Source organism: Lepidochelys olivacea (genome assembly GCF_965140295.1).
Source record: "Lepidochelys olivacea isolate rLepOli2 genome assembly, chromosome: 4".
NCBI lineage: Eukaryota > Metazoa > Chordata > Testudines > Cheloniidae > Lepidochelys > Lepidochelys olivacea.
Genome location: NC_140414.1, coordinates 146,330,201 through 146,348,628, shown reverse-complemented (window position 1 = coordinate 146,348,628; position 18,428 = coordinate 146,330,201). Strand labels below are relative to the sequence as shown.

The 18,428-nt window shown below is 48.2% G+C and overlaps 1 protein-coding gene across 2 annotated transcripts in view; it reads left to right on the top strand.

The window, feature by feature from the left end:
* The window catches only part of DYSF (dysferlin), a gene marked incomplete at its 5' end in the record, with an annotated part of 306,191 nt that extends 294,441 nt beyond the window's left edge, over positions 1–11,750 (top strand). For both annotated transcript variants that reach the window (XM_084626184.1, XM_084626183.1), the window contains one exon: positions 8,058–11,750. In XM_084626184.1, the coding sequence (XP_084482310.1) occupies positions 8,058–8,096 (39 nt within the window). In that variant the 3' untranslated portion in view covers positions 8,097–11,750. The remainder of the gene's footprint in view (positions 1–8,057) is intronic.
* Between the last annotated feature and the right edge of the window lie 6,678 nt (positions 11,751–18,428).

Below are 18,428 nucleotides of genomic sequence, written 5' to 3'. Positions count from 1 at the left end.
TGATAGGCTCTGTTAATGGCTTGATTTTGTCTTGTCTCTGTTACAAATGTGGAACTGCTGCTGCCCGATCTTCTCAATCTCTCTCACAGAGTCTCAGCCTCCCTCACAGAGTCTGCAATGTCTTTGGTGTCCAGTTTAACTAAGTCTGCACTCTTTTCTGAGAAGGGGTGACCTCAACACTTGCAGGCGACACTGATTCAAGAACTCCCAGAACCGGGCACAGTCCCCATTAAACCTGGGGGACCATGGGCTTGCGGACAGTATGCGTGAAGGTCGGCGGCTGTAGCCACCGCCGGGGCTTGGAGGGTGGCATCCCTGTGTCATTGTCTCATCACAGCCTGGGCCCGCCAGACTGCATTCTCATCCCAAAGTGCAGCAACCTTGGTCTGCAGTTCCTGGAAGGCCCTGACGGACTCTGTAAGGGGGAGTTTGGCTCCCGCGGGGTCATTCCAGGAGGGACCACCACATTGTTATGCCTGCACCCTCCTTATGTCTGGTCTTTTTGGGCTGCTCACACTCCAAGCTGCTGGGGCACAGGCAGCCTACCTAGTCGGTAGAGCAGGATCTTGCATGGTGGTTGCGGTGGCAGTTCAGAGTAATGGTGAGTGTAGATCCGGGAGTCAGGCAGCAGGCCGAGGGTGAAGCTGGAGCCAGGGTCGAGGAGCCAAGCCAAAGGTCAGAACCGGAGTCAGAATCAGGAGCAGGGCAAGGACTAGACTGGAGTGGACAGGAGTCCTGGCTGGTGTGAGGGTTGGAGGAAGGGCTAGAGGCAGGCTGGAGCAGGGCGGGAACAAGGACTGGAACCAGGAGCAGAGCAAACACAGCTGCGGGCGTAGGACGTATTGAGCAGCCCCGGTGCTGCCGCAAGGCTCACACGGCTGGCTGCTGGCTCCCCTGCCCAGTGAGGAAGCACAGCCACTTGGAGACGGTTCTTTGGGCCAGTGGAGCTTGCTGGGTTGCCTAGCAAACAAGCTGAGAGCCAGCTGTGCACCTGACAACACCATTTATTATACCCCACGGAGGCCTCACCTTCCCTGAGATCTTCTGTGTCTGCATTTGCGACCAAGATGTACAGATTGCTGGCCGTTACTTGGTGGGCATGCCTACTTCATGCAATATGAGACACTTTCTAGAAGGATCAGCCATTGCTGGGGAGGCCACTTTGGCCTGAACAAGGGCTTCCGTCCATCCACTGTCCTCTAGCCAATCTCCAATCAGCTTCAGACTTGCCATTTCCAGATGAAGACCACCCAGCATAATGACTGATTTGTCCTCTCCGTACCCAGCAGGCCAGGTCGACTGTGTCTGTTTGGTTATGGGCTGATTCACAGCAGTCAGGGGCACTTGGCATGGGTTTAGGTGGTGTACAACCCTCTTGATCACCTCCTGGCATGCTGAACCATTGCCACAGACTTGGAGTCACCTGGAAAGAGCAGAAACTCAGTAATGGTTGGGGTGAAATCTGGCACTGGCTGTCTGCTGGCGAAGTAAACTGCCCAGGAAATGTCTTGATCTCTATTGAAGGTATCCAGGCTTGCTGCTTGTCTTACTTGTTCAAGCCACCTGCATTCTTCTTGCAGGGCTTGGGTAATCAGCTGGCAATCAGTCTTGATGTCAACCTTTGCTGCCGGGATGGCAGCACTGGTTTTCTTCAAGATCAAGGGAGGGACAATTGTGTAAGACTCAGGAAGTGATGATAGTCTCCATCACTGATGCTGCAGTCTCATGATCTGGGCTGGAAATCTCCCAGACAACTCCCTCTACTTGAGTACTGAGATGCTGAAAAAATGATATCCCAGTTCTGTGGAAGGAGTCTGTGGCTGTGTTGGAGCTGGGATTGTGGTCTATGTCATCCACAGTAGTGAATGGACCACCACAAATCTTTAGAAGACAGACAACATTTCTCATAATCCAAGTGTTGGCATGCACTGTTTGCCACGTTGGGACAGATGGCCGACACTGTCTTAGGAGTTGGACAATCCACATTGAAAGATGGTATCCACTCACTCATTTTTTCGTGTCTGTGCATGAAATGTCAAACCAATGTTGATTGGTAAAGATCTTTCTCAAGCTGTGTTGTGGTACTTCACGGCGATGGATATTGCTGTTGTACAGCAACAGGTGTGCCAACCTAAGTGTAGTTGGATGAACGGAAATTTGTTCTGAGTTTTAATGTTTGGACCATCCAATATCATGGACATCAGTGCCGATAGTGCCTCAGACACAGATCTTGCTTGGCATCCTGGGTCAAATGATCCAGTAAACTGTGTTTCATTTGAAAGATATCCCTTGGAATAATTTTTGCTATTGTCAGAGTCTTCCTCACATGCTTTTCGGAGGGTGTGTCCAATATCCTGGTTGAAGGCATGGAGCACATCATGTCTTTTGTGTGCTTGGACACCTGGCATATGTGAAAGGATGCAGGATTTTAGTTCAGTGCTGTGAATGCTCCTGGCCAGCCACCCACAGCTGTTCTAGTCTAGCTCTATAGAACCGGGGGAGGTCTGCTAGTTTAAAGACTGGAGTCACAGCTTCATTCAGTCTTGTCTCTTCAGTGAATGCTTGTCTCTTCAGCAAAGGTAATCCCATGCAACATCTTATCTGTGCTGCTTTGCTCAGTTTTCTTCTCCCTGACTTTGTTGTAGAGAGACATCAAGCATCTTGCACGATACTTTGCATCATGGGCCCCTAAGCCCCACACACTTACTTTTTGCCAGCAAGCATTGTTCTTGTAGCTGAGGTGCACACTTGTGGACTTGGCTATCCATACCGTGGGTAGAAGCGTCTTCTGGTGGTATGTTCATTTCTCAAATAAAGGATGCTTCTTTTGCTGGAGGTCCTTTGTGCTGGGTCACTGAAACGCGTATATTTCCTCAGCGGTTCATCAGGGTGATCCACAGCTTTCTTGGTTCTTTTTTCCCCCCTAAGCCCTCCTACTGTGTGCTCATCACTAAACTTGCCCAGGTTATTTAGTGTCAGAGGATGTTATCCAAGGAGGAATTGTCTTTCCATAGATGGGCCTATGAGTACAGAGCTAGAGAGCCCTCCTCACTTTGTATTAGCTAGGAAAATGTTGTCAAAGGTCCCAGATCTTGAGGTGTGTGGAATCTGCTTCCATGTCCTTACCTGGGGTGCATCTCCACCAGAGACTCTGAGGGACTTGACAATGCAGGAGCTAAGGCTTACTCTGAAAAGAACATAATATAAGAACATAAGAACAGCCATACTGGGTCAGACCAAAGGTCCATCTAGCCCAGTATCCTGTCTTCCGACAGTGGCTCTAATGCCAGGTGCCCCAAAGGGAATAAACAGAACAGGTAATCATCAAGTGATCCATCCTGTTGCCCATTCCCAGCTTCTGACAAATGGAGGGTAGAGACACCATCCCTTCCCATCCTGGCTAGTAGCCATTGATGGACCTATCCTCCATGAATGTATCTAGTTCTTTTTTGAACCCTGTTATAGCTTTGGCCTTCGCAACATCCTCTGGCAAGGAGTTCCAGAGGTTGACTGCGTGTTGTGTGAAAAAATACTTCCTTTTGTTTGTTTTAAACCTGCTGCCTATTAATTTCATTTCATGGCCCCTAGTTCTTGTGTTATAAGAAGGAGTAAATAACACTTCCTTATTTACTTTCTCCACACCAGTCATGATTTTATAGACCTGCACATTGAGTGGATGTTTTCAGAGAACTATCCACAATGACTCCAAGATCTCTTTCTTGAGTGGTAACAGCTTATTTAGACCCCATTATTTTATATGTATAGTTGGGATGATATTTTCCAATGTGCATTACTTTGCATTTATCAACACTGAATTTCATCTGCCATCTTGTTGCCCAGTCACCCAGTTTTACAGATCATTTATGAATATGTTGAATGTCCCTCCAGACCCCTGGGGGACACCACTATTTACCTCTCTCCATTCTGAAAACTGACTCTTTATTCCTAGCCTTTGTTTCCTATCATTTAACCAGTTACCAATCCATGAGAAGACCTTCCCTCTTATCCCGTGACAGCTTGAAGAGCCCTTGAATTTCAGGCAGAAAGGAACCCATCAGGAAACAGAAACAAGCCAGCTGACTCATGGATTGATTCCCATGCCCGATGTAATAATGCCAGTTTCTGGCAGCCAGTGTCATCAGACATTCCAAGAGCAAATGGCCAATCCATAGGTTTAAGCCATGGGCTTTCGACAGTAGTAATTTTCCCTGGCATAGTTCCTGCCATCCATGGCTCTCACAGTTTGATTCTGCACCCCCACGTAAGTCAAGGGAAGCTTTACAGTTGATTTAATTGGTTAAGTCCTCAGCTCATTTTAGAAATGTCAGTGAATTAAGCTCCACAACTGAACTGTGAGCTTGAGGAGGTATTTCACCCATTGTACAGAGGGGAGAATTGAGAAGGCCCCAGATGAGCAGAGCACCTAAGGACTTAAGGGTGGATTTAAGCACATGTTTAGCCGATTCAGGGGCTAAGTGACTTTTCCAAAGTCACAAAGCAAGTCTCTGATAGATCTGGGAATAGAACAAAGATCTCCTCAGGCCTAATCTCAAAATTTACTCACAAGAATGTCCTTCCTCCCACTGGGGCTTTGTGCAAACAGCAAATATTTTTGGGCAATATTTAAAAAAAGAAAACCCTATTTGCACTTTCATTCCATGCTGCTTTGTGAGTCCATTGCTTTTTTTCATGAATTTTTTGCCATATACCACATTTTCCCACGGAAATGTACCAAAATCCCAGTTTTGTGGGTTTTGCTACAGAAATATTGAACTTTGGCAGATGATTGGAAATTGACCTTTTTCAATTGACGATGAAGCCATTTCCACTCAAAAAACATCCTGGTTTTGAGCGGAAAACTGCAAGGTTTGGTGGATTGTCTCTAAAATTTGTCAGGTTTTGCAAAAATGGAAACAAAATATTGAAAAGCTGGTAGTCTGAGGTTCCTGAATCGAGTGGAGACTGTTCCACACAGCCAGATTACTTGACAGCCTGAACTAACTTTACTCATACAGTGGTTGCCACTTATAATCTTTACCATTACCTTTGCACATAAGGACTCTGATGGTGATGTTCCCTGGAAAATTCCTGTCCTTCTATATACCCTCTACCTTGTCTGTCATCGGGGCATCTTTAATCAGCAGGCTAAAACATAAGAAAATCCAGTGGCTGGAAGCTGAAGTTAGAAACATTCAAACGGGAAATAAGATGGTGTGTTTAACAGCAAGTGTAATTAACTACTGGAAAAACGTACCAAGAGCTGTGGTAAATTCATCATCTCTTGAACTCTCTAAATTGAGATTGGATGTCTTTCTAAAAGATATGCTCTAGTTCCAGCACCTGCTGTCAGGCTCAGTACCACTCCCTTGGGGCCTGATCCAGTGTGCACTGAAGTTAATGGAAGAGACCCCCTTCGACCTAAATGGGCTTTCCATTTGAGCTCGACTTAATAAGGAAAGATATTGCCTTCCAATAGGCCTGTCACTGGATGAAATTCTCTAGTCTTTGTTAGGCAGAAGGTCAGACTAGAGGCTCATAACAGTTCCTTCTGGCCTTCTGAATCTATGAAATGTAGGGAATACCCCAGTAAAGTTATCTACCTGACAAAGTGCTTATTGTAAAGATTTTAGCGGCCACCAAAATACAAAAATGTAACGCTCATTCCAGCTGGATTCTGCTCTCTTTTTCACACAGCTGTTTACTCCCCTTTCAAGCTCTATTTGTGCTATGCAAGCTCAGCTTTGCTTCCATTGCCATTCATTCTAATTACAGCTTGCTTTCTGCACTGATTGATAATCCTAGTTGGCTTTCAGCACTTCGTTAATAGAAATTCAAAGCTGGACAGGAAACCTGCTCCCCTCCAAAAGGGAACCAGTCAAATCATAAAAATAATACTATTCTGGAGGATAGACTCGGAAAGACAAATGGTGTGTAATTAATTAGAAAGTTCTATTCCACTGGAGGCTTTTCTAATGACTTTTGGTAAGCAGCCCCAGTTTTGCTCGCCTGATTTATGGCATTATTAGCGACGCTCAATTGGCAAACAGCCTCCTAATCCGCTAGGCGCTGTAATTTATCATGATGCCTTTAGTCAAACTTTACTTGTGCTTTTCAAAAGAGCTTGCTTGTAACCTGCTTTTAGTTTTTGTCTTTTAAAAACAACAGAGTGACTCCTTGCAGAGCAGGAGTGTTGTAAGCAAGACACGAGAAGTAATTCTTCTGCTCTATACCACGTCAATAAGGCCTCACCTGGAGTATTGTGTCCAGTTCTGGGCACCATATTTCAGAAAAGATGTGGACAAATTGGAGAAAGCCCACAGGAGAGCAACAAAAATGATGGAAGATCTAGAAAACATGACTTATGAGGGAAGATTGAAAAAATTGGGTTTGTTTAGTCTGGAGAAGAGAAGACTGAGGTGGACATGATAACAGTTTTCAAGTAAATAAAAGGTTGTTACAAGGAGGATGGAGAAAAATTGTTCTCCTTAACCTCTGAGGATAGGACCAGCAGCAAGGGGCTTCAGTTGCAGCAAGGGTGGGTTAGGGTGGACAGTAGGAAAAACGTCCTAACTGTCTGGGTAGTTAAACACTAAATTGCCTAGGGAGGTTGTGGAATCTCCATCATTGGAGGTTTTTCAGAGCAGGTTGGACAAACATCTGTCAGGGATGGTCTAGATGATGCTTAGTCCTGCCATGAGTGCAGGGGACTGGACTAGATGACCTCTCGAGGTCCCTTCCTGTCCTATGATTCTATGATTCTAAGACAGAACATCTTGTACCAATTAGATTCAGTGTGTTTAGAAGAAACTTCCAATTTGGCTGGGGGGGGGGCGTGTGTCTGAATCAAAGCTAGTTTAAATATAGCTCTTTCCAAATGATATAAACACGCCTATTAACATGTTTCTATTATGGTCTTGATAACCAGCCTTTAACCGGCATGTTACTATCATCTCCTTTCTCAAGGGGGCATTCTGCCGACAGTAGAATGTGACATGCCCTGGCTTTATTGTATAGTTCCTTCCGTGCAACCTGTATCGCAAGACACTTTGCAGTATACAAAGTTGCAAGGGTTCGCAGAAGGTGCTCGAAATCACAGAAAACAGTAAGGGGATGATATCGTATGGGGGTGTGTGTTGGGGGGAATGCCACATTGCACCATGAGGCCAATAACAGAGGGGAAATGCACTAAGAGGAACACACAAGGAAGTGAGAGAGGGGAAGCTTTCAGCTGAGGTCAGAGCAATACAGGGAGTCTGTTCTAGAGGGTAGGATCTGCAGAGAAGAAGGTTCTTGCATCCCTGGCAGTGAGACTGGACAAGAGCACAGAGAGGGAGCAGGTGATAAGGGGACAGTGGGAATAGAAAGAGACAGAGCGATTGGAGCAAGTCAGTGGGGGTTTAAAACTCAGTTGCAGCAAGGAGGCTGGTGGCGGGGCTGTTTGAGGCCGGGGCTGATGGGAGGAGACAGGCAGCAGCACCCTGCACACGCTAGTGTGGGAAGAGGTGCGACTTTCGATATCTTAAAAATAAGATGGAAGGAGAAAACAGAATTGGAGAGTAACTACAATGGTTTAGGAGTAGCAGCCGTGTTAGTCTGTATTCGCAAAAAGAAAAGGAGGACTTGTGGCACCTTAGAGACTAACCAATTTATTAGAGCATAAGCTTTCGTGAGGAAGTGAGCTGTAGCTCACGAAAGCTTATGCTCTAATAAATTGGTTAGTCTCTAAGGTGCCACAAGTCCTCCTTTTCTTTTTACAATGGTTTAGTGGCTAGTGAGTACGACGGACACCTCTGCTCTCTACTGGATGGAATCAGAACCACTTGCCTGTGTATCAAAAGCCCTGTACTGCTGCTAACCAGAGGCGAGTCCCTTTTAGCTCACATGTAATAGACCTGTCTTTTAGCAGCCTGAGGATGTGAGTTCTATACCAGTTCCTGCCATGAAGCTGGGGCCATGCAGCAATGTGAAGGAAGAACATTTTAACATATATGTGCCATTATATTGTATTTGCTTTATGTCTGTTCTTTTCCCCCCTCTCGTTTCCTTCCCTTTCTTAGAACTACGCTGCTATGAAACTGGTCAAACCTTTCAGCTGAACCGGCACCGGTGAGGGCCAGAGAGTCTAGTACATCCTGGGATACTGCACGGCACCGTTTGACATCAGTGACCACTCCACATCGGCCTGCGTGGCAGTGCAGAGAAGGAAAAGAAACACATGCTCTTGGATGCTAGACTGTTGCCAAAAAGCAGCTATAACTTTGCAACGATGCAGTATGCACAATAATGTTTCAGAAGCAGCATGTAACTGATACCAGTTTGGAATATTTGTTATTTTACCCTTATTTTATATGCTGCATTCTGTAAAGCTTGAATATCAGTGCACCACTGAGAAACGGCCTTGTCTGGTATGGCTTGGTTAGACTCTGCGAGGCTTTGCGGAGACAGTGTAGATGACTGATCATGCAGTCCTTAGCAAAGGAAATGTGGGCTAGTGATCTGCTTAGTGGCTGACAAGCCAAGAGCTCTTGAGTTCCAGTCATACCTTTCTCGGTGGCCTTGCATAAGTCTCTCTGCCTTAGTTTCGCCCTCTGTGCAATGTAGATGAATTAGCTGGTATATAAAGCACTGTGTAGCCTAAAGCGAGTTACAATGCACCTATTGCTCCTGCTGAGGTCAATGGGTGTGATCTTTGCCTACACAGGGACTGCAGGATCAAACTGTGAAGAGGAATAGAATTAGAATCTAGAGCAACCAAATGCACGGCAGGATTTGACTGTAATTACTGGAGCAAACCTCCCTCGCTCTTCAGTGAGGGTTTTGCTTTCAGAAGGGCTACAAGGATTTCTTTCCATAGCACTCTTCATTTCCATCTGCATCCCCTCCAAGACAGCTACCCTCCTCCTCACAGTGTATCATTGCAAACATGCTAAATGGAATCAGAGTGAATACATACTGAAGGAATAAGCACATGAGCCAGACAGTGCAATGTTAGTTTCCCATTCCCTCCCTTCCCCCGAAGAAACATGTACGTGTCACTCAAACTGCAATGTTAAATCACATTATGGCAACACTGGTGAAATATACAACATTACAATCAGTTTAATGCCCCTCAACTTCTAAATCAGGATTTGGGAATAAAAGGCAATAATTTAAGACACACTCACTATCTAACCTGTGGAACTCACTGCCACATGATATTATTGAGGGAAATAGCCTAATACATTTTTTTCTTTTCTCTCTCTCTTTTTTAAAGGATTGGAGGCCAAATTCTATGGCTCCTACTCAGTCCAAATTCCCATTTAAATAAGTGGCAGTTGTGCCTGAGTAAGGATCGCAATATTTGAACATGCATATTTCTCTGTATGAGAACAGCATTTGCATTTCCTCTCGTTGCCCATCCTCATACTTCAGGACGTAAGCTGATCACTAGCTGGGATCAGGAACTAATTTCCCCCCTGGTATAGCTAGGTGGATGAAAAGGGTTTTATATCTTTTTCTAAAGCTTCTAGCCTTGGCCACTCTTGGAGGCAGTATCCTAGACTAGACGGATCTGGTCTTTTCAGGTTGTTGTTCTGTGTCCATTACCCTAGTAAGTTAGCACTTTCCAAAATAAGGACGTGAAAGGTGAGAAGACCCATGTCTCTTTCCAATAAGGTTATTCCACTATTTTCATTGTCTGTGGGCTCAATCCTAGCCCCATTGAAATCATAGAATATCAGGGTTGGAAGGGACCTCAGGAGGTCATCTAGGCCAACCCCCTGCTCAAAGCAGGACCAATCCCCAGTTTTTGCCCCAGATCCCTAAATGGCCCCCTCAAAGATTGAACTCACAACGCTGGGTTTAGCAGGCCAATGCTCAAACCACTGAGCTATCCCTCCCCCTAATAATAATAAGTAAATGGAACCTTTTGCATTGACTCCAGTGGGTTGACAGTTTGGTCCAGTAGGTCGGCTTCACTCAGTACCTGAACCCTCCATGCAAAGTGCACAGTGAGAGCAAGCCACAATGAAAGGTGACCCTTAGCGACCCTGTGATACTCATCCAGCACGGAGCTTAAGCATGTGTTTAAATGGAAGCCCTGAAGAAGCGCATAATTAAGTGCTTTGCTGGATTGAGAGGAGACGAAACAAGCCCTAAATCCCTTATACATTGTTATTAATTATTGCAATTAGCACCAGAACATGCCAGTCTTTGCAATCACAAGGGGCAACAGGCCCTGCCCTGAAGACCATACACAGCTCTGAAAAGAAATCACCAGGCTGGCTCAGATCAAGGTTCCATCTATCCCAATATCACGTCTCCAACAGTGGCCAACCCCAACTGCTTAGAAAAAGGTGCAAGAAACTCTGTCAAAGTCAGTGATGGAATAGCCTGCTGATGGCTGGGGGTGGGGTGGGGTGGGGGCGGTTCTTCCTAACCATAAGAATGGCCAGACTGAGTCAGACTAACGGTCCATCTAGCCCAGTACCCTGTCTTCCAGCAGTGGCCAATGCCAGATGCAGTTATACGATTGCCATTCAGCTCCACAAACAGCCCCCAGCCCCACTGACAGGCATTTCAGGTCAGAAACTGCAGCCCTGTTTGTTTGTAGACATTAGACTGCTGCGTTTTAGTCAAAGTTGGGTTAAATTAGAGTCCAGCCTTTCTCCATTAAGAAGATTGGGCTAAGAAAGAGAAGTGTATGGACAACTCCCTGTGTTATTTGCACCCAGTATTTCATGTCCTTTTCACATCTGTTGGCTCCGTATGTTTTGCAGATGCACCTGTGTCTATGTGGGTGTCTCATTTATTCCTTCCTCCATACCCAGCCTGTGTCAACGTATTATGTGCTGTACTTTCTGCTGGCTGCAGGATCTCCTTACTCTGCACTCATTGCAAAGAGGCACCATCAAGGCTGCAGTTGGGAATCAGGCAGAAAATTCCACCTCCCTTTTCTTCTTGCATCTGCTTGCAGAGTCCATGAAACTCCTTATCCCAGCACACTCCTATATAACCTCCAACCCTCTCAGAAAGAAAATCTCAGTGCCAGCAACCCAGCAAGGATAAACCATCCTGCTATAACAAACCAGTGCATGCAGCCAGATGCTTATTAGCAACCCAAACCAACAACCACTCTGTGCACCCGGCACTGACAAGTAACCCTACTAGAGCAAACCCACATTTACAGCTCAAACTCTCACAAGCCGTCTTGCATTAAGAAACCACTGTGTTTTTCCCAGCACTTCCGAGCAACCCTACCATAACAAACCAGGGTGGCTGTTCAATGGAGGGAAAAGAACATTAATAAAGGCTACTGATTTCAGATTCCCTAAATAAACCATTACATAGAACAAAAACATTTGGAGGGTATTGCTTCAATTTCATCCCCATATAATACCCTCCACTTTCCCTAGTTCAAACCACAGGGCCATATTTTGCTCTCAGAAGAGTTTGCTGCTCCCACGGACTTAAGTGGGCAAAACGGGGCCCTAAATCATGAGAGAAGAAAGATCAAATGAACGTTAATTTCATGTCGCAGCACAAAGGAGCTGTCTGTCCGCCTACTGCACTTTGTATTTTTGCTGCATCCCGTCCCATCACCAAAACAGACAAGAAGTCCAGAGACATGCGGAGCCTCTCCTGGGTCACCTGTTGTTCAATGTGGGCTGGAAGGGAGGGAGCCAGAATGTGTATGTTATCACCTGTTATGCCTTAGATGCAATACTGCAGATTTCACTGTGGTTACAAATGAAATGCTATGAAACCTTCTAGTTCCCGGTGTGTTTTATTGTCCGAAGTGCACAGTCCGAGAGAGGTTATTGTTCCTTCCCCCATCCTGCCCCCGACGCACACAAAATGCATCTGATATATAATGCCCCTTCTGCCCCCTCATTGCTCACTCCCGTGAGGCTACAGGCAAGGCTGCTGACGTGTGTGAATTGCACAGAGACAGCATGTGGAGACGGAGAGGAGACAGAGACCGGGTTGGAGGTGGGAGTGGAGATTGTCTAGTACAACTCCTCTGAATGCACAGCTGCCAGCAGCGGCAGCGTGGCTGGGGAGGAGGCCACGAGAGTGGATCTAGGGCAAGGTTACGTCGGAGAAGCCTGGCCTAGGTGATACTCTGTAAACCCTGGCAGAGCCCAGGCTGGGGTGAGGAGCCAGGGGCTTTGTCACCGGGGTAGAAGCCATTCCGGGCTGCTCCTGGAAATGGTTCACAAAACTGAACCGCTCTCTCTCTCTAGGGGGCCCGGCGTCACACGGGTTCGGCCTGGAAACCCCACGTCATGACAGAGGCTGCTGAGCCGAACTTCGGTGAGAAGCGACCGTTCGGTTTGCGGGCCCAAGGCAAACGGCCCCTTTTGCCTCCCTGGGTAGCCCTGCCCCTGCCAATGGCGTGCCCTGTGCAGAACATGGGTACAGCTGTGGGCGCCAAGGGGGTGGGGAAGCGTGTTCCCACGGATGTCCTGCCGTGCAAGGAGTGGGGGCTGCATGCCTTCTCGCTTTCCCTGCCCCTCCGTCAGCGGAGGCCCAGCCTTTGGGAGGGGCGGGGGAGCTGGAGGGACGCTTCGAAGGAGCCCAGTCCCGTGAGGCACTGAATGGTGGGTCTGCCTCCGTTCCTCCTACCAGCGGGGTGTGCTACTTCTCACACACCTGCACGGGAACAGGGCCCTACTGAGTTGCCTTCCTGGGGCCAGCCCTTTAAATGGGCAGAGACAAGCAGCTGCGGCCTTAGTGTAGCTGTCCTGTGGCGGCGGGGGGCTGCCTCTCTCATTCCCTTCCAGCGGGTGAGTGATCTCCGCTCTCTTTCCCAAGGCGATGACATATTCTGCCAGGGGGCTCAGAGAGCCAGTGTGAAACATGTGTAGGGCCCAGCTCTGCAACACGCCGTCCACATGTTCATGGATAGCGGCCATGCGGGCTAATGGATAGATGACCCTTGGGTTCAATTCCTAGCTCAGCGCTGAGCTGCTGCATGGCCCTGGGGATGTCACATTCCCCTCTCGCTGTGCCTCGGTTTCCCCTCCCAAACCTTGTCCCGTTCATCTATTTCCATGGCAAATTCTTTGGGGCAGGCGCTGTTGCGGGCTTTGTGTCTGTACAGCGCCCGGCACAATGGGGCCTGGCTCTCAGTTGGCGCCTCTAGCTGCTGCAGGGATACAGAGAAGACTAGTAGCCCTTCATGGCACGAGCACAAAATGAAGGGGCTGCCATGGGGCTCCATTCCAGGGGCTGCTCTACGGATCCAGTCGCAAGATCGGGGCCTTCACACATGAAATTGCGTAATGGCTTGCCTGCCCTGGCAGGGGCAGGAAATGTTATCCCCTCCATGTAATCGATGGGGAAACTGAGGCGCAGAGTGGGCAAATGGATGGCCTGAGTCTCCCATGCTGCCATTTGGAGTTCCAGGGCTGTGTCTGTGTGTTTATGTCTGTAAAAGTTAATTACCAAATGTTCCACTGCTTAAACCCTTTTGTGATGCTTGTTTTTATATTATTTCCTTGGTCTTTAACTCGCTGTCGTGGCTAATTGAAGGCTGGAGTTATGAAGTGCCTGGGTCCCCCTTAGGGGACACCCTAACAGCCTGCCTTTGTGTTTGACACCCGGGTCAGCTCAGCCCTGCGAGCTGGTGGGCCTAGGAGATTAGCTGCTGGCAGGCTGCCAGACCGCAAACGGGCTGAACTTTGTTAACCTCTGGCAGGCTCCTCTGTCTCCAATCGGGAGTTAAAAATAAAATCCAAGCAGGGATTTGCGGGGGGCTGTATTGATTGCCGGCGCTCAGGTGCTCAGAAGAGAGGGTTAACCCCGGCCGGTCATTGCAATAAGACGGTTTCATCAGGGTGGTGTATTAGAGGAGGGGGTCTGCGTGCTGTCCATAAAACGCCGCTCTGCAAAGCCGTTTGGAGACCCTGCCCCACCGGGGTTGCGTTTGTTGGTTTAACTCCAGCGAATGGGCCCTGCAGTCAGCGCTACTCATTACCTGTCGACAGAACGGAAACATACCGTGTAAGCTCCTGTTAGGAGCCAGGCAAGGCGGGCCGGGCTGGCTGCACCGGGCCTAGAGCAGAACGCACTGAGCGCGGTCCATGCGCTCGGACCTGCTGCTGCGTCTCTGTCGTCAGCTGGCTACTTCCTATTTGTGCTACCCAGATCGGGGTCTGGGAGAGAGAGTCCCTGCCCAAAGAGGTCACACGACTAAGGGTAGCAAAGGCATAGAGGGGGAGGCAACTGGCCCAAGGTCACACAGCAGAGCCAGGATTCGAACCCAGGGCTCCTGCTGCCCAGTCCGGTGCTGACTCCTGGTAGGCTGGTATATTACTGCACCGTTAGGTACGTCTACCCTTCCGGTGGCACGTCGCGTGCAGATGCTCACACCCAGCTGGCACGGGGATCGAGAGCAGTGGAGACGCTGCGGCCCGGCTTAGGCTCTGAGGGTGCTGGGCCCTCCTCACCTGAATCCTAAGATATCTCCTGGGTATCTCTCTACACATCCTCCCCAGGCCTCCATGTCCACACTGGTATTTTTAGCAGCATAGTGTCCCCCCGCCTTCCCCCACTGGAGCCTTTCACTGCCACACGTGGCTACACACCACAGGGACAAGCGTGGACACAGCCTGCTTTCACAGCCATGCATCACCACCCGGGTAGCCCTGTACTCTGCACGCCACCGGCGGTGCAGCCATTGGAGTGGCCCACGTTAGCCTGGGGTTGGGTATGTAATGATCGGCCCAGACCAGCCTCAGGCTTGGGGGAAAGTTCGATCCAGCTCTGAATGACGCAGTCAGCCCCTGGCTGTGTAAAAGGCCCCGTCGAAACACTCCTCGACTGAGAAGGTTGGATCCGAGCCCTGAAACGTCCTGCCTAGTAGAGCAAGAGCAGGATTGGCAGTGGATGAATAGAAAGGGGATTCTCTGTTGAGGCTGCTGGACACCGCCAGACCCTGGCTCTCTGGCTCCCAAAATGACTAACAGCCTGTGCTGGCTTGTGTCACCGCCCGGGGTCTCCCCAAATGCTGGCCAGACTATGTAGTCATGGAAGGGGGCTGCTGGGTAAACTACAGATCCCAGCCTAGCAGCTACCTCTTCTCTGTCTATCAGGCCAAACCAAAATTGCACCTGAGGTCTGGGGGAATTGAGCTTCTGCTTCAAGCATCATGTGTGATGGTCTTTGGGCTCTGATCTGCATCAAGCTCTGATGCAGACAGGTAAGCAATGGGGCGTGAAACCAGCATCTCTCGGTCTTTGCCATGAATCAGCTCCCAGTACAAAACCAAGCCATTTGTGCAGTCTGCTTTTCCCATTTACATCCTACAGCCGCCTCGAATATCCAGTGCTTAAACATTCAGAGGCCAGGCACCGTGAAACATGTTCTTACCATCAAGTGCAGGAAGTGTTTGCTTTGACTCCACTTTGGGGTCTGGAGGGAGACTGTCCCCAGCTGTGCCTGGAGCCTGGTATTCTCACGCAAGCATAGAGGTGGGTCCCGCTGCCAGTTTGTAGGGAAACTTCCCAATCAGTATGAACTAGTCAATGTCTGAGCAGCACTTTGAAGAGGAAATGTGCTATGCAAATGCCATTGTACTTTGCGTGTACGGTGTGTGTCACGTCGCCCTCTACTGGCTGGTCCCTATAGAGGATAACAGCCTCCTGTGGGTTGGAGCTGCTCTTTAAACTCGGTTGGCAATATCTGTGTTTTGGTGCAGATGGTACTGGGTGCAAACTCTGCTGGTGCTCTGTGGTGGCTGCATGCTACTGTCTGATTGCAGTGTAGCTTAGGGGATAGCGCACTGGACAGGGACTCAGAAGTGGGCAGATTCTCTTCTCAGGCATCCGGTGACTCCAGACACCAGTGGCATGGCCACTGGTGCGTTATTATTCATTCATGTAGCAATGGCACCTAGAGGTCCCAGTCAGGGATCAGAGCCGCATTGTGATTAGTTGTTGTACACACCCTATAACAAAAGGGAGGTTTCAGTCCCCAGGAGTCTATAAATACCTACCTGGGGAACAAATATTTGCTCGTGGCCTCTTCGACCTAGCAGAGAAAGGTCTGGCACGAGCCAATGGCTGGAAGTTGACACTAGACAAACTTTTAACAGAGTAAATGTTTTAACAGGTAGGGTAATCATCCATTGGAACAACCTACCAAGGGCTGTGGTGGATTCTTTATCAGTGACAAATTTTAAATGAAGGTTGGATGTGTTTCTAAAAGATCTGCCCCAGGAATTATGGTGGAAAAGTTCTCTGGGCTGTTATGCAGGAGGTCAGACTAGATGATCACAATGCTCCTGTCTGGCCTTGGAATCTATGAACCTATGTAGCTGCACCGCTGCAAATCATGGCTTACCTTGGATAGTAGGAAAAACTTTTTCACTCGGCGGGTGGCGAAGCCCTGGAACGGGTTCCCTAGGGAGGTGCTGGAATCTCCTTCCTCAGAGGTTTTTAAGGTCAGGCTTGACAAAGCCTTGGCTGGGATGATGTAGTTGGGGATTGGCCCTGCTTTGAGCAGGGGGCGGGACTAGATGACCTCCCGAGGTCCCTTCCAATCCTGATAGTCTGTGACTCTGTGATTCTCTGCGCTAGGGTTTGCAATGGTGCAGCTGGAATTGGGGCCAGTCCCCAGTGTGGAGAAGGCCTCGCTGCACCCATGACAACCCCACTGCTGTTAATGAGAAGAGAAGACAACCTAAGACTTCGAGCTCCTGGCAATGCCTCCATAGGGCACCACCCTGCTTTGGATGCCTGGGGCAAGCTAGATGTCTGAGTAGCTCAGCTCCATCTCTCATCTCTACTTTGGACCCTCTTCCCCAGTGACGTTAAGTCTCCACGGCCCCATTGGTTGTCCTTCTGTGGCCACGGGAGCATTTCTCTAGCCTGGGATGCTGTAAGTGGAATACTTTATTTTCCCCCTCTCTCCTTAAGTCTCTTCCCCTCTTGTACTTTTTCATTTGTGGCTTGACATCACTTTGGTTCCAGACCTCGTGAAATGAATGCCATCCCAGGAGGAGTCATGAATTATAGGTTTACCAGTTAGGACAGCCCCAGTGCTCGCAAGGCCTTCTCTCTTTCTCTTTTTTCATTCTCCTTTTCAGAACATGTGTGAAATAAATTCATCCGCTTTGCTCACGACCAACAATCGGGCCTTATGGGGGTTTCCTCTGGAAATAGCATAATCCCACCTTTATGGAAATCCCACCTTCTTTATGAAGGAAAAGAGCAAAGCCAGGGCACTTAAACTGGAGAAAGCTCGCCAGCCCTGATCCAAAGCCTTCTGGAGTCAATGGGAACCTTTCCATCCAGTTCCTTGGCCTTTGGATCCAGCATTTTGTTTTCAGGAAGGAGAGAGACTATGGAAACCCCCGCTCATATTTATGGATATTTTCTCAGGGATCTTGGTTCTATCTAGCTATGGTACCCCGGTACCCTCATTGCTGTAGTATCTCTGAAGTCATAGCACCCCTGTGAGGAAGGGCAATGCTATTACACCTGGTTACAGTGTGGAAAGTGAGGGACAGAAGCTTGTGTGAAGTCATACATAGCATCTGTGGTAGAGGAGGGAGTTGAACCTAGATTTCCCAGGCGTGCACTTTAATTGCCAAAAAGCAAATATGGACAACACACAGATATTGAAAGTGTGGTTATAAGTAGTCGTTACTTTCTGGTTTTCCCCTCCCTAGACTGCCCTTTAAATTGATTCGTGATATGCTCAATCTGCCCCTCCAGAGGCTGGCTATTGCCTGTCAGATGCAATAAGACACTTGTACGGTCCTCTAGGTAATGCTTCGGCTTTGAGACAACTGCTTTTAACTTTTAGTGAAACCTATGTAGTTAGTTACAGGAAACAAACGCTCTTAACAAACTCTCCTAGCTTAGTACTTCATCATGCTCTCATTCTGACCGTTAAGCCTGACCAAACAACTTCACGAGCAGCGCTGCTCATTGGAACGGTCATTTCAGCTGTTGATTTACTGTTGATAAGGAAGGCAGTCCTGGAAGTCGAAAGCAACGCTGACAGGTCTATTTCACAAGAAATACAGGGACAGTAGCTGATTTCTCCTGGCTCTGATTTGTTGACACCAACTTCAATGCCTGCTGCAAAATCAACAATTTATAAGAAAGACACACCCATTTTTATAATAGTTTCATTGAAATACTTCACATACAATAAAAGGTTTCTGCAAAATATGCAAGGTAACGAGATCCATATTATCGCGCAAATATCATCGGTAGAAACTGGTTTTGTCTGGTGCTTCAAAGAACAAGTTTTTTCTGTTAATACCAGAATCAGAGGCTGCAGCTGCGGTCATAGTATAATAATGTCTACAGGCCCCCACTGAGACTGTGATCCCATTGGTCCTGACCCTGTGCAGATCTGCCTCAGAGATACAGTCACTACACTAGGAGCTTGCAGTCTAAATAGACGGGAGGGGATACATCTTCCTCTGTGAA